The sequence below is a fragment of the Pavona decussata genome, unplaced genomic scaffold (assembly GCF_977016875.1).
Source record: "Pavona decussata unplaced genomic scaffold, jaPavDecu1.1 SCAFFOLD_48, whole genome shotgun sequence".
NCBI classification, from domain to species: Eukaryota; Metazoa; Cnidaria; class Anthozoa; order Scleractinia; family Agariciidae; genus Pavona; species Pavona decussata.
This window is the reverse complement of record NW_028145470.1, coordinates 3747417-3763889: the sequence shown is the minus strand read 5'-3', so window position 1 is coordinate 3763889 and position 16473 is coordinate 3747417. Positions and strand designations below refer to the sequence as shown.

General features: G+C 39.2%; 1 protein-coding gene across 1 annotated transcript; it reads left to right on the top strand.

Annotated features, from left to right (window-relative positions):
* Positions 1 to 38: 38 nt before the first annotated feature.
* On the top strand, positions 39 to 14593 carry LOC146481843 (nucleolar protein 58-like). The gene is made up of 17 exons (XM_085107793.1): positions 39 to 196; positions 336 to 412; positions 561 to 613; positions 1816 to 1940; positions 3276 to 3363; positions 5786 to 5834; positions 5955 to 6154; positions 6831 to 6931; positions 7419 to 7463; positions 8589 to 8715; positions 9477 to 9549; positions 11320 to 11410; positions 11844 to 11978; positions 12594 to 12655; positions 13346 to 13485; positions 13873 to 13988; positions 14449 to 14593. The coding sequence occupies exons 1-17, from the start codon at positions 152 to 154 to the stop codon at positions 14518 to 14520; spliced, it is 1599 nt and encodes a 532-aa protein (XP_084963919.1). The 5' UTR covers positions 39 to 151; the 3' UTR covers positions 14521 to 14593.
* Positions 14594 to 16473: the final 1880 nt, after the last annotated feature.

Below are 16473 nucleotides of genomic sequence, written 5' to 3'. Positions count from 1 at the left end.
TGCTCAGTATGGTCGCTCCACTAGGAAACACGACAACGAGGCACTCACTACAACGAGGCTCTATAAAGAGATTTTTCCACGTGCAGAAGATCTACAAAATATGTGCAAGTAGTTTGTATTGTTTTATTCGAAATATTCCACTTTATCAATCATGTTAGTGCTATTCGAAACACCTGCAGGTTATGCAATTTTTAAGGTAAGTATTTGGCTGTTTTTAGTGATCAGAAAATGTTGTTTTTGTGTTGCAACAGGCGTTGCAAGACCGCGTTTTTTTTCCTAACCGTGTTTTGCCGGACGAATTAAGTCTTACAAAATCTTTGCGTTGTTATGATCAGCTTTTAGATGAAAAGAAACTGCAGCAAATTGATAACCTTTATAAGGATTTTGAGACACCAGATGCTGCTAGTAAAGTGTAAGTATTTCTGCAAATTATCCACATTTACATATGGCTTGTATTTATAATTTGTTTTGGTACTATAAACTCTTTTAGTGCTAGCTAAAGGTCGATCTGCTAGACATTTCTTGCTTAGATTCCTCTAAAACTAGCTTCTATTTTACAGAGTCAAGCTAAAGCATTTTGAGAAGTTCAATGACACAACTGAAGCCCTGGCAGGTAGGTTAACTGCAGCATTTAGAGCATTGAAATTCAAGAATGTTGAACATTGCTGTCTGTTTGTTTACAACCTTAAGTCTGCCGCACACTTGAGGAAAGAGCTGAGCAAACTGCCTCGCGAGGCCAAGCAATGCAATCAACTCAGCTGTTTCCTCTAGTGTGCAGTTGAGTTTTCGTGAGAATTTTGCCTCGCGAGGCGAAATTTCAAATATCAAACATGATAGATATTTTCCTCACGGCCTCGCGAGGGGAAAAACTCACAAAAACGCAACCGCACACGTGATGAAACAGCTGAGCTAATCGCCTCGCGAGGCAGTTTGCTCAGCTCTTTACTCAAGTGTGCGGCAGGCTTTATGTTTTTGTATAATTGTTCAGATACTCTTGTATCATGCCTGTCACTAAGCTTTGATTCCCACTAACAACACAACAATCATATAAATCATAACTGTAACATAATCAGAAGGTTTTTATGATCTAGTGGAAACGCATACCTTTAAGAGCAACTGACAAACATTATAATACTCTCTATCATTTTCTTATGATTATGATGATGTCAGTCGTTGTGAGCGCTGTTATGATTATGATTTAATTAAAGAGTTTGCACTAAGACATGAGCAACATAAACGGCACTATTGTTATGATTATGAATGTTATGTCACTAGTGGGAACCAAGTCTTAAGGGCCTCTTCACATGAGCCCGGTAACCAGGCTGGCCCGGTAGGCGTGGTGAATTTTGTCTTCTGTTCAAATGGGAAATTTAATTCCGGTTACCAAGATGAAAAATGCCAAAAAGGCCCCCCAAATACCTGTGAAACTGTGTTCCGACTTGTCAGCGACCTTACAAGGTCACGGACAGTCCCGGTATCTGGCCTGGAGTGTTCATATGGGAAAAATTTCCAGCTTGGTTACCGGGATCTTGGTAACTGGGCCAGCCCGCCTTCTCATATGAACACATCAAAATTTATGTAAAGAAAAGAGTGGCGAGGCGAGATCCCGGAAACTGAGCAAGCCCAGTCGACCGGGCTCATATGAAGAGGCCCTAAGACCTGGTTTCTGCAAGATTGCTATCAGTTGTCAATGACCACTGCCATTACAAAACCTGAGTGATTGGCTTTGATCACACGGAAACCAGACTATATTTCCATTAGGAGAGATTCAGTTGTATTGTATGTTTAGTTTGATTGTCCACATATCACTCACAGCTGCAACTGCTACGGTAGAAGGGAAAATGAGCAAGAGCCTGAAAAAGGTTTTGAAAAAAATTGTTGCCAAGGACATCCATCAAGAATTAGCCATCGCTGATGCCAAGTTGGGTGGTGTAATCAAGGTAAGCAAATACTCTACTTCTCTGGCCATTTTGCCTATGGACACTGGACACTGTTGATAGCAAAATCAGCACCAAATTAAGGACGGTGCCTACCAATACACTATGTTCTGCTTTCTCCGTTTAGTTTAAAATTGCTCAAAAATACCCCTGTATTAGTAGGCACCACCCATAGGAAACCCGGTATCTCGAGATGTGCAGAACATATGCATAGTAACAAAAGTAGGCACTGTCCTTAAACTTCTACAATCACGCAGAAACAGTTTTCTGTAATTGAAGGGGTGTGCAGAATAAGGCCATAAATGACTTGTGATGTATAGGTGAAATTCTCCTTTTGTTTCACAAGCGAATACAAGGCAATGTGGAAGGAGAATCTAGCATTTTATCAAAAAAAGTCACTTCGGGTTTCTTTCAGGCACCCCTTCAATTGCTTGCGGTCATACATGTATGCAATCCTGTGACACTCACTGTAATCACAGATAATCACACAAGGTTGAACAGTGTTCTCTCCTGTAATCGTCACTGTGATCAGTAAGTTATTTTGATTGAGCATTCGTATGGAAACTACTATTCTATATGGCAGAGTATCCAAACTAGTAATCGGAAAATCTTAGGTTCGACTCCTGATAGGAGCACTCGGATTTCATTTTTCTGAGTATGCCTGTGTCAGTCACTGAATAATACATCATTCTCATACTATTCTGTGGTTGCACAATAGAAACTTATCCTGTTATAGTTCATGTTCAGTTAATTCTGCTCACCCAAATATATTTCAGCACACCAGTTCGCTTTGTTTTGTGATGTTTTGCATCCCTTTGGATCATTGAGAACACATTTCTTTATGAGCGTAGTTAACAAGTTATTATATTATCCTGTAATATTGCACAAAATATCACCAGGCACTTAGCAGTTGAGGCCATAGTCTGAGTTGGGTAAAATTAGGGGATATTGCGCAAGATTGAGCAGGATAATATTGTTTTATTACTCAACAAATTAATAACAAAGCACAGTTTCATTGCAGAAAAGCTGGAGACGATTTTATTTTTTCATTCTTCTCCCTGACATGTACATCATAGGATATTCGTTGACTACAGACAAGAAATATACAGTGCACCATGACCATATTTGGCCAGTGGTACAGTGTGTTGAATAATACTACTACTAATTGGTGGGTTTTTTTTAACCCTTTAAGCAGGATGTCATTGTACTAAAAGTGTCCCTTTCATGTTCTGACTTAAGACAATGTTTTTTTTTTTTACCACATACTTAAGTTTGCTATTGAAGCTGCATAACTCATACTGGGTTTTTTTTGTTTTGTTTATTAATCATCTTTAACAGGAGAAGCTCAGTTTGAATTGTGTTTCAAGCTCAGCTGTTCAAGAACTTATGCGTGGTATCAGACTCCAGCTGAATAGCCTTATCACAGGTAAAGCACCAGACGTTAACCCTCTAAGCTTGTATATTCTCCCAACCTCTCTCCATTTGTGACCTCACACGACAACGTATACTAACAGGTAAAAGGTCACATTTATTCTTATGGGCCGGGTTGTTCAAAGCCTGATGAAGCTAATCCTGGGTTAACGTGAACTTTGATTGGAGTTTAATTGCTAATCAGTAAGGATGCTTCCAAAAGATTTTTGTCCCACAGTTTTGACTTGGGCTTTCCTATACCATTAGCATAAAATTAGCCCTTAAAAGCATTTTTAAGGAGCAAGATGAAAACCTCGGTTAACTTTTAATCGGGGATTAGCGTTAATCGGCTTTCGAACAACCGGGCCATGGTGCTGTTTGGGAGTCTGAATTTGTTTCAATAACAAAAGATTTTATCTTTTGTAATCATTTCCTATAGGTTTGATCAGATAGTGATATTGTAGGGAGAATTTAGATGCTGCTCACTACGGTCAGCATCCTTTGTTGCAGACACCCTCTGGACCATGTGTTAGTGTCCTTCATAGTGCGAGCCTGTAATAGCAGGAATTTGTTTCAGTCATTAAACACAGAGCGATCCTATAAGACCAGGCTGAACGGTTCAGACTGTCAATCAAAAATCCAAAACGCGCGTATCGGATTGGTTGATTACCAAAAATCTTATTTTAGCATGTTCAAGTTCCCGCAACATTAATTCGAAAGGACGTGACGTAAAAGCTGTTTTAGTTCGAATTATTTTGTTCAAAATCAATCCAACGAATATGACTACAGGAGAAGAATTTAGAAAGTTAAGTTATCCGTCTATTTTGAGATCGGAAATTCATTTATCGGCTGGTAAAATCTTATCCTTTCGAGATATTTCCGAAATGATTAGGATAAAGTTCGTAAACAAACTCTGTCTCGAAATAGGTTGTTCTTCTGAAACCGGCTTCCGAGATGGAATCGCTTCAATCCTTTGTGTCGTTTAGTGGGGGAGAGATAAGTAAAGACACAAAGTCGCGGAAGCGAAGCCTAAAAGAAACAACGGAGCGGGAAACGGAGGAGAAAAGTGAAGTGTCTCAAGCGGCGAGCGATCGCACGCAAGACGACGGAGCTGATAATCTTTTTGAAGCCGGCCTCTCTATTGCTTACTGTATATAATAAAACTTAGAATATATTTGGTACTGGCTAATTTTAATACTGATGTGAGAGCCATTGCCATTATCATTTCATCAATAAGATACATGAGAGCAACATTGGGTCGTGTTTTGTTTATATCTTTGGTGATTTTTCGAATTAGCAAATATTCATGATCAGGTACGAAATGTGTTTAGATGTTTTTATTTTTGACTTGTGCATAGAAGTTTAGAATTTATTGCTGTCACTTCCAGCGGATTAGTAGAGTTAGTTTTCACGTACGTGATCGATAGATATACTTGTAAGCAGTAATAAACTTGACCCCGACATGACGACTCGAGCGGCCGTTTAGCGGAAAACATCTGCTAAATTTTGAAAATCCTGCCAGTTTTGGCGAACAACACAGACTTGTTTTGGTTATCAGCATGTTCAGATGGAGGGATACAGATGTCCAGTTCGTCGCAGGCTTCAGTTTATAATGGTTTCGATCTTTGTACTGTGTATTTGGTGGAAGGATTTCGAATTTCGAGGTAAGTTTCGTATAATCTTTCGATTGCGGCAACGAAACTTGATTATTTCCGTTATTATCGTTAGTCTCGCTAATTTCTGGTGTCTTACAAGATATATAGCTAGCGTTTAGCTTATTTTTATTGATAAATCGATTCCCTCTTCGATTTTACAAACGATAGTTCTTCTCTCTTTTTTCCTCGACCATTACCGACGTCATCCACCATTATACTGATCCGTTTGGAAGCCAACAAAGTGCTGCAAAGGGGGCGTGTCCTTCCCTTTTATAGGATCGCTCCGTGTTTAAGACAAATGTCTGTAACTTATTTTTGCCGGGGATTCAGCTGCTGTCCATATTATCAGGGTGTCCGTAATAGCGAGGTGTCCACACAGTGAGTCTGAATTGAGTGTTTTGGGGCTTAAAGGGTTAACCATCCCTGTTTGTTATGTTACAATAATTATTCTTATTACCTCTGCTCTCATTGCCATGCATTGTGCATGTAAAGTGTGCACCTTAGGTTGGCCCTTGGCAGCCTGCAATTAGTGGAACACTTTGTGTACATGTAAAGCATCCCACATTTTTCAGCAGACTAGTTTCAATGACCACGATTTCATAATACCCCACTTACCGGTATAAGCAACTGAGACCTCTCTCACAAGTTATCACCTCGGCTAAGCAGCCGTTTTTCGGGTGGCTGTTTACAAGACTTGTCATTGAAAAATGATATTATTATTTATAAAATAATATTGAAATGTGACAGGTTTGATGGCATCTTCCTCTTGTTTGTTTGTTTTAGGTCTTCCTGATAAGGAGATGAGTGCAATGGCATTAGGATTGGCTCACAGGTACATGCTTATTACATACACTGTATATGTAGTGGTTCAAATGGAAGCACTCAGATATGCAAGCATGAATTTTTATTTTACTGAAGTTTGATATGGTACTTTCGTTGGTGTCTGTTTCAGCTTATCACGATATAAACTTAAGTTCAGTCCAGATAAGGTGGACACCATGATTGTACAGGCAATTTCCCTCCTGGATGACTTGGACAAAGAGCTTAATAATTACATCATGCGATGCCGTGAGTGGTATGGCTGGCATTTTCCTGAGTTGGGCAAGATAGTGACTGACAACTTAGCTTTTGCAAAGACTGTCAAGACAATGGGTAGGTGAATACTTTGACAAAAACTAAGTTAGAATCACCTTTTATAGCATAACAACACCACAGGAAAGTACTACTCAGGCCAAGCTTTCATTTGAATGGTCACACTTTAGGATTTTGTCCACAGACTCAACAGTTAAATCCACCTTGTAGAGCGTAATAAACAGCACCACAGGAAAGTACTGCTGAGTAGCTTTCATTTGAATGGTCACGCTTTTGGTTTTTGTCCACAGACTTGAAATTTAGAAGTACATTATATGACTCCTGGAGTGGGAGAAATTTTCAATCATTGGTTGTTTGTGTGTATGTGGTTATTTTTTAATTATTTATACAATATTTATGAGGATGATGTATTAATTAGTAAATGACACAGGCATACTCTGAAAAAATCCGAGTGCTCCTATCAGGAGTCGAACCTAAGACCTTCCGATTACTAGTTTGGATGCTCTACCACTGAGCTACAGGAGACTTGTGGGATCTAAGGCCATTAAACTGGGTTCATGGGACAAACATCCTACATACTCCGAGGATTGGAATGTCAATGTGTGGCATATGTGCAGTGGAAATAATGTGATGGAATATGTTAAGCCTGGTGAATAAATGAGAATGATGTAATTATCAATAAATGGCACAGGCATACTCGGAAAAAATATTTATCTCTTTATTTATATTTGTTCAGGTACTCGTGTTAATGCTGAGAAAACAGATCTGTCTGAGATTCTACCTGAGGAGGTGGAAGAGGAAGTTAAAGCGGCTGCCGAGATTTCCATGGGAACAGAGGTACATACATATATGTAGTAGAACAAACCCTTCCTAATCCTCCACCCTCCTCCATCTCCTTACGTCAGAGGTTTTAGGTGATCCTTGGTGCTGTCATTAAAAGCTGGCAGCCTGCTATTACTGCTGGCTACTACTACAATGAAGATTATCGCCGTTTTAGAGTTGGACGTGACCAGACAACAACAACAAGGATGATAGAGTCATTTCTTTAGTTTGTAACCAAAAACTTTTCTTGTAGAACTTCACCAAAGCTTAATGACAACCTTGAATGTGTACTGTAACAAAATTTCCTAAAATGGAATTGTTTACTTGGTTTGATGCTATAGTAGCAAAGCAGGAATATACATGTAACTATTTTGGCCATGTTCGTAGAAGGAATCCTTATGTCTTAGTTTGTGACTTAAATTTGATTGTACTGCACTGTGATTTTAATATTGTTGACAATATAGTGTTATATGCTTTTATATTTTGTTCTGTTGTGTTGTAGATTTCAGAAGAAGATATTAACAACATCATCTACCTCTGTGATCAGGTAATTTCATTAATTTTTGTGTCCAATTCTCTTCTTAAGGTATACGTGAACACTAATCTAGGTAATATGTAGGCTGCACATGTGTCCAGGTTTGAATCTTGAACTCTGTGTTATTTGTTGAACTTAGTTCTCATCCTTGCTCCCAGGATTTTTCTTGGGTTCAACAGCTTTCCTTCCTCCTTCAAAAGTAAATTAAAGAGTATGAAATATCTATTTTTTCAGTCAATGACAAGGGCATAAGAACTCAAAAAAAGAAATCTGTTCAAATTATCCCAACAGGAGTCGAACCTAAGACCTTCTTATTACTAGTTTGGATGCTCTACCATTGAGGTACAGGAGACTCATGGGAGCTAAGGCCATTAAACTAGGTTCATGGGACAAACAGATCATCCATACTGCTAGGATCTAAATGTCAATGAGTGGTATCTGTTTACTTAATGAAAATGTTCAAAGAGTGGATAATATTATCCAGCAAATAAATCGCTATCCAGCCGATAAAATGTATTCCAACTAATTCATTTTATCTGCTGTATAGCGATTTATCCACTGGATAAAGTTATCCACTTTTTGAACAACTGGGGCCTGGCACCAGTTGTTCAAAGGCCAGATAACGTTATCCTGTGGATAAGTCACTATCCGACAGTTTCAATCTGGGAAAAGATTTCAGTATTTCCTCTTGTACAAGCGAATATGCACACTCTACCCACAGTTAAGTTTGGAAGTGTACGAAAATCTTGGACAACGTTGAACGTGAAGTATATTTTAGACCCTGAACAGTGCCTTATCCAGGGGATAAAGTTATCCAGCTTTTGAACAACTGGGGCCTGGTGAATAAAATAACAAAAGATGTATTTTTCAGTTAGAATATGTTGATTACTGAAAATGATGTATGTTGCCTTTGTCAAACAAGTTGATTGATTGACAGATCAATTAACTTTTTATTATTTTGTTAAATTTTTAGTTTATTTGACTGGGTATATGAGCAGTGCTTAGTCATCAGAATGAATCTGACATGAATCTTTTCAGCATATTTTTGTGAGGGAATAGTTTAGGGTTTCAGTACATAGTCTATTCCTGGCTTTTATAGGCTTACAAATTATAATTATATGGTTTTTTTTTTTTCAGGTGATTGAAATCACTGACTATCGTGCACAGCTTTATGATTACCTGAAGAATCGTATGACAGCCATTGCTCCAAATTTGACTGTTCTTGTTGGGGAACTAGTAGGAGCGAGACTTATTGCCCATGCAGGTTTGCATAATTATGTCTGATTATCTTTTAATCACCAAGAGTGATCCATCCAATGTAAAACCTTCGCTAAAAGTACAGTACAGTGTGTAACAATGTTGTCAAGTAATAGACAGGTGTTAATTAAGAATAAGGACAATCATGAATCCTTTTGAATTATTGTTATCTTGAGTTGTTCCATATTCTTGGAACTTACTTGTGAAATATCGGATATTTGAAGGCCTTAAAGCAAGAGAGTCATAAGTGATCATTTGGTCTTGAAAATCCAAATTGCTCTAAATTAGCTCTGTTTTGGCATATACACTGAATAATTATAATGCCAGAAATGCTGTTTCATCCATAAAGGTTTAAAAATAAACTGAAAGAATTATATGAAAAACACTTAAATTGCAGTCAGGAATGGATATAATATAATCTTACACATGAATCTTAAGCTGTGAACCGTTAGATAGGCGTTTGCTCGTTTGTCTTTTTAAACTGCCGAAACATCTCTTATAAGTTTTTGATAAACGCTGTGTTTTGATGGGTTTTTTTTTTTCAAGTAAGACTCTGACACGTTTAAGATTGTGTCATGAAAGAATTACCTTTAGTTGTATTGATTTCCTTAAAGTTGAACAGCCATATGTTAACCTGTTATTTTATGATAGTCATTGTGAATAGTGATTTTCCATGAGACTAGTGTTGGTGGCTAACTGGTCAGTATGTCCCCTTTATAGTAAACCCCAATGATTTTCAAATCACAGTTCCAATGTGTTCTCTCCCAGGTTCTCTTTTGAATTTGGCGAAGCATCCATCCTCAACGGTGCAGATACTGGGAGCAGAAAAGGCCTTATTCAGGTAAGTAGAATAAAATGGTTCACTAATAACCGTACTCTATTAAGGTCTTGTTCGATTAAACATACTCCAGAATAAGAATAAGTAGAAAAGCTGTTAGATTTCTCTTAATGTTTTTAATTAAATTGCACCTAACCCCCAAATGTTTTTTCTCTTAAATAAATCTTTGCACCTGTTCAAAACATATTGCCCTATTTGGCACCTTTTTCAACCAAATCTTGACTTTTTAAAGGCTGTAAAAGTTATGAAATCTAGCCATCATCTGTCCCATGACCAAGCTAGTAAGGGGCATGGGTCTATTCATTACTTGACGTCACAAACTGATTTGCATTGTATTAAGTCTTTGTGAAAATGCATGCAAAGCGGTTTGTGATGTCATGTAAGGAATAGACCCATGCCCCTTACTAGCTCGGTCATGGGACAGATTATGGCTAGATTTCGTAACTTTTACAGCCTATGAAAAGTCAAGATTAGGTTGAAAAAAGGTGCAAAAAGGCTCAATGCATTTCGAACATGTGCAAAGATTTATTTAAGCCAAAAGAAAAAAGGGGGTTAGGTGCACTTTAAATTTGGGAAGACTTTTCTACAAATGTTTTGTGATCCAAAGTAATTTAAGAAAGTTTTACAATACAATTGTAAAACGCAGTTAATGGAACGTGACGCCCTTAGCCCCGGGGGTTTGCTATGATGTAAAGTCTATCATAAGCATAGTACAACCCTGGCCATTGGCCCTGACATTGAACGCTGTCTAGCTTTAAATGTGTGATAGAAGGTTCTAAGTCACACTTGGTTACGACATGGTTTTATCTACTGTTACGCTGTAAAAAATGTACCCTCCCTCCCTCCCTTTGGGGGTTGATCTGTGATATAACAAATAAACTTGGGGATGCCTATCGGCGTTTGCGCTTCGGTTAAGTCTGCGTAGCGACTTCCCCAAGCTAAGTTCTCTAGTTCATTTCAATGACTTTTGGTAATATTGACCTGCCAATACTCCGGTCCGACCCAGCAGCGCTGGAGAGATAGGTGAGGCATGATAGGTCATTCAGTTAATTAGGTTTGCGCGTTGCTGGCCTAGATGGCAGCTCGAAGCGCTCTAGTTTTGCGACCTGCCAATACTCTTCTTGGAGTGGCGCTGCTGGCCAAGCTGTGCTGCTGTTGCAGTGCATTGTTGTGTTTTGTTGTTGGCCTAGGTGCAGCTGGAAGTGCCAGAGAAGTGAGGCCTTAAAATGGTCACGCAATAGAAGTCGCCAGTCATGCCAATTGCTGAGCGGTGTCCCCCAAATTAATGCCAAACGTGTCTAGTGGTCCTTACTTTAGTTTATTACTCTACGTTTCATTAAAGCTTGTGTGTTTGGATATATTAAACGGAACAGTGACATTAAGAGCCACTTTGTACTCCAGTAACTCCAAAAATCTCTTCTGAGGGATTTCTAGTAAATATCATTGTATGTATTCCTATTCCGGAATAAGGGTGATCGAATGCACACTAAGATTCAGGATTTCTTGTAGAACTTTTGGATGTTCATTCATCTGACCCCTAATTTAAATGGTCTTTGCTCAGAAAATGTAGTTTCCTTGTTTTCTTCTTCTTCTTCTTCTTCTTCTTCTTCTTCTTCTTCTTCTTCTTCTTCTTCTTCTTACCAATCATCATTGGTAGCTCTTACAGTGTACATAAAAAGAAGAAGGAACAAAAGCCTATTGGACATGAATTTCTGCTCCATAATAAATAGTTGATACCTTAATCACACAAGTGTTTTCTTGTGTTTTAAACAGGGCACTCAAGACAAAACACGACACACCCAAGTATGGCCTGATATTCCACGCTTCCCTTGTTGGCCAGACCACACCCAAGCACAAAGGAAAGGTATGCTTCATTTCTAACCATTAAACCTTGCAGAATAATGTCATCTATAGCCTGTCAACATTTGATTAATATAATTATGTTATTCACTGGCTGGGAGGTCTGTATTGGAAAAAAACTATGTATGAGGACTTGACTGCAGCTTTGAGCCATACTCAAATCCTCAGGTACAGTTTTTCCCAATACAGACCAACCTAGGCCAGCAAATAACCTTATTTTTTCTCAGGAAAACAAGGCCCAATTCTGGCATCCAATCATGCGACACATCTGTCCGGGTTCACAGGCAGGATTGAAAAATTCTGCCAGCTTGCATGATATACGGAATTCTGCCTACTCGCACACTGAGAAAAATAATTTTAAAGTTAATTTATTTGATCCAAAGTTGCAGGCTGCAATTCTTCATCTGTTATTCAACTTTATGAAACAATGTTTATAGATCTCCAGAATGCTTGCTGCCAAGACGTCACTCGCTGCAAGGGTTGATGCCCTGGGTGAAGACAGTGGCACAACTATGGGAATTGAAAACAGAGCAAAGCTTGAAATGAGGCTCAAGGCACTTGAAGAAAATCAGGTATTGAAATTTTTTGTGCTTAATTTAGGCCATGTTCAAAGAGGACCAGTTCCAAATGGTTCCAAAAAATCTTGACAAATAGTCGTTTTGTTGACACAGGACCTGTTCCCGATCCAGTCTGACTTCTTGACCTCCAAAAACAGCAGGTCCAGTTTTGGAACCTTTTTGGTCCCGTATGGATCTGTCACTCTGTAAACACCTGGACCTGTTTTTTTCGCCATTTTTAAAGCTTCAATGTGCAATCTGCGCATGCTTAACTGGTAGAAACAGCTGCTTTGCTCACTTTGATTCAGTTCTGCACCATAACAGACTGGTCCCATGTGGCCCGATGTCCATAAACAGAACGGTCCCGTGTGAACAGAAATGTTCCGTTCCAGGATCGGATAAGATCCATCCTTTTATGGAGGGAGATGCAAATCGACTTGTAGCATGACTCGCGCACATGTGAGATATCTATCCCCAGCCTCAATTTCCATTTCCTCACTCGCTACAGATTTGAGTTCAAAAATCGTGCAATTTTGCATAATGGACCAATGCGTAAAACCAGACTGTTTTGTGTTCTATTAACACTGAGTAACAATAAAGTAATGCGGATGTTATATTTTTTTTTTCTAGCTGAGACGAATCAGTGGAACTGGAAAGGCCAAAGCTAGAGTGGACAAGTACGAGAACAAAAGGTATTTATAATAAGATGCTAAAACTATTGTCTCTTTCATTTGATTAACTTGGTTGTTATCACAGAAGGCTGCTAGAGACAAAACAGACTAAACCTTAACCTTAAATAATCTCAAAGCTTCGAAATATAAAAACCAGGAAATACAAGTCTACGTGTATTTCGTTGTTTTACGCTTTGAGATAGAGCCGTGGCCCATAGTTGAAATGGACATAATTAGTTCCTCTGTACAGGTCGAAAAATGGCTTTTTTCGGGTTGTAACAGGTTAGCAGTATTGGACATATACATGTATGCAGAACTTGACAGTTGTCCCAGACAAATTCACCTGTAAATAAATAAAAATAAATTAATCACTTTATTCAAGTGTCAATGTGTTTAGCATAGAGCACTAATTGACGACACTTTCCTGATCGAATTGGAATTTAGAAATCTTGGTTTTTGAGGAGAGGGGAAACCGTAGTACCCTGAGAAAAACCTCTCGGAGCAAGGACGAGAACCAACAACAAACTCAACCCACATATGACGCCAAGTCCGGGAATCAAACCCGGGCCATATTGGTGGGAGGCGAGTGCTCTCACCACTGTGCCATCCCTGCTCCGCTTTTCCTCTCCCCAGTGTTCTTTCTTTATCTATAGTGTACCACAACGAGGTGATGTTTTCTCACTAGTTATTGTGTTGTTTCTTTTTCACCAGTGAGGTGAAGACGTACAACCCCGCTGCCGACTCAACAATTCCTACACCAGGAAAGAAACGGAAGAGGTCTGAGGAAAATGGAGAGTCTGCACCAGGCCCCAGCGTCCCAGATACACCGAGCACACCGGCTGCTGAGGAAGGTCTGTATACAACATCAAATAAGCCATTTCCGAGTTGCTTTGAACCTCATTATGAAAGCGAGGATTTGTGCATAGTTTTTATTGTGAAAATTAATTTCCATTCATATGCAAGCACCTTGTACATCAAAATAAACAGCACCACAGGAAAGTACTGCTCAATAGCTTTCATTTGAATGGTCACACTTTAGGATTTCATCCACAGACTCAAAAGTTGGAACCACCTTGTACAGCAAAATAAACAGCACCACAGGAAAGTACACTTAAGGATTTCAACGACTAGGCACAAACTCTAACCTCGTACACGTTTTTACTTCCCTGGTAAGTGCGTGGTTTGATCACGAAAGTTTAGCGCAATTAAATGCTAAGTGCTTGCCTTCTATATTTTAGATGACGGTGAAACGCCGGCTAAGAAATCCAAAAAGGAAAAGAAAAAGAAAAAAGACAAGGAAGCTAAACACGCCGTCGAACAAGAAGAGGAGCAAATGGATACATCATCTGCTGCGGTGAGAAATCTCGACCCACTCAAGCATTGTTTGTTTTCATTAACGTTGATGATAAACGTGGTTTTCCCTGTTTACCGTCAAAAGTAATCACGTGTCTTGTTTGGTTCTGTGTTTTCCGAGCTCTAATTGGTTGAAACAGTTCGTGCACGAACTCGTGCACGTGCATTAAACGTATTTTTCATCATGATTAAAGCGGGAAGAAAATTTGAAGCATGAGGCGTGCAATCTCGTGCATTTGTTTGAAAAGTTTTTACTGACAAATTTACGAAAAACAATGACAAACTTGGCCAGATTTTTTTTAGTTTTTTGCGATTCAGAACTTACGAAAACTATATCGGCATTTGATTCTCGAATTTTCCGGCAAACCTGGAGAAGTTTTGTTTTCACTTAAGCAAGTGTTTCCCCCTTTTTCGCCGGCTTTTACAATCACTGAGTCAGTTCTATTCTGTTTCACTGACAGACGCCGAAAAGTGAAGAAAAGAAGAAAAAGAAAAAGAAGAAGAAGGAAAAGAAGGAGGAAGATTCGGATTAGAATTCACATACAATTTTATTTTGTTTTATTTTGTGTTTAATGCAATAAATTCACTCGCTTGAATGTCTTACAAGTTTTGCTTGTCTTTCAGTGTACTTTTCTTCACTTTTTTTACTTGGTGTGTTTTCCTGCAAGGAAAATCCAAGGAAATCTCCAGATATCATGAGGACCCACCTTGTCTATGGTAGGGGGGTTATCAAGGAGGAACAAAAGTTTTTTTGGCTTTAAAATTGAAGTTGACACAAATATTCAGCTAGCAAGAGTCAGCATTGCTAGATAAACAAGGAAAATGAGGTTTGAATCTTACTGACTTTTTTTACTGCTGGATAGAGGGGTGGCTATGCAATAAAGACACCATCTTTTGAGGTTGAGGAAGGAGGGGTGCAGGCAGAGACCATTGTCTATTTTGTGGTTTTGTGGGTCCTGTTTGAGTATATTAGTTTTGACCACTTGCTTAAGGGTCCATCTTTTCAGTTTTTTCTTTTCATCCCATCCTGTGAGCTGTTCAAAGAGCTGCGTGATCGCCCAAAATCTCGGTTGTTTCTCAATCGTCGCAAACCAAAAATAATGACGAAATTACGGATTAAAGGGAACGGTAACTTTATCCAGTGGATACTGCGGAGAAAATGTATTGGCAGGATTGTATTTTATTCGCTGGATATTTACCTATCCTCCGGATGAAGTTACTGGTCTATTCTTTTTATAACTGGCCTGGTACATAGGACGTAAAACTAAGGGGCTGTTTACATGGAGGGAGGAAGATCCCAGCACTAGGAAGATCGTAGAAGGCGAAACAACTTTTCATTTGGTTTACATGCAGAAATTTCGGTCGGAGTGGTTACCAAGAGGAGAAGGAAAAGAAGAAAAATTGTTGGCCTTAAGAAGCTGAACGCTCGGCTGCCGCCATTTTGTTCTCTTTTGTTCCTAGTACTAGGATCTTCCGAGCGAAGGTAGTTTACATGGGGCTAGGATCTTCCTATCTCTCAGCGACGAAGATCCTATCTCTAGGAAGATCCTAGCGCTAGGGCCAAGTACAATTTTTTTTACATGTAAACTGAATAGGCAGAAGACATGATATGACGCTAGGATGATCCGCCTACTAGGATCTTCCTAGTGCTGGATCTTCCTCCCTCCATGTAAACAGCCCCTTAGAAAATTCTAAATAATATTCCGATTTTCTCTAGCTACACACGCAGAAAAATCCATATAATAACTTTGAAACGAAAGCAGCCGGAAGAACAAGTTGAAACTTTCGCTTTTTTTTCTTTCGGCACTTTCCATTTGTCAAAATTGCCCGGCCAAACCGGTTATTTCGCGAACAGAATTCTCCAATTTGAAGGCTTGGTTATGCGATTCATGCGGCAGTTCTTCGAATTTCTTCAAAATGGCACTTGCATTTCTCTGATTATACAATTTAGGAGAATTTGTAGATCTCAGCCTTAAAAATGGCGCATTCCTTTTACGAACTGACCGTTCCGGTCTGCTAGTTCTCATTAATTAATGGAAAACTCCCTTTCAGTAAAGAAAAAAATAAATAAACAAATAAAAATACAAAGCGCCCTTGGAGTCGATGTAGACTTCTGTCCTTGTGCTTGCGGCCTGGACTGAGTTGCTCGAAGCATGGTTAGCGCTAACCATTGGTTAAGAGGTATTAAAACCTATAGGTTGTCATGGTATTTAACCCGGGTTGGCGCTAAACATGCTTCGAGCAACTGGGCCCCGGTTGATAATGAAAATCAGACCTAAAAGTTTCTCTGGGAAACCAATAGACCCGCACTCTTCAACAGCTCTATTTTCACTGGACCCTGATAACCTGCAGCTGCATTGTCTTTTAGGGCTGGGAACATTGTTCTGTTGCCTTCGTTCTTTTGTTCTATCGACCAACCATGTTAGACGTTGCAAACGGTGCAGTCGCCCCTGGAAAACGCACTTGTTAAAAAGATTCGGCTGTCA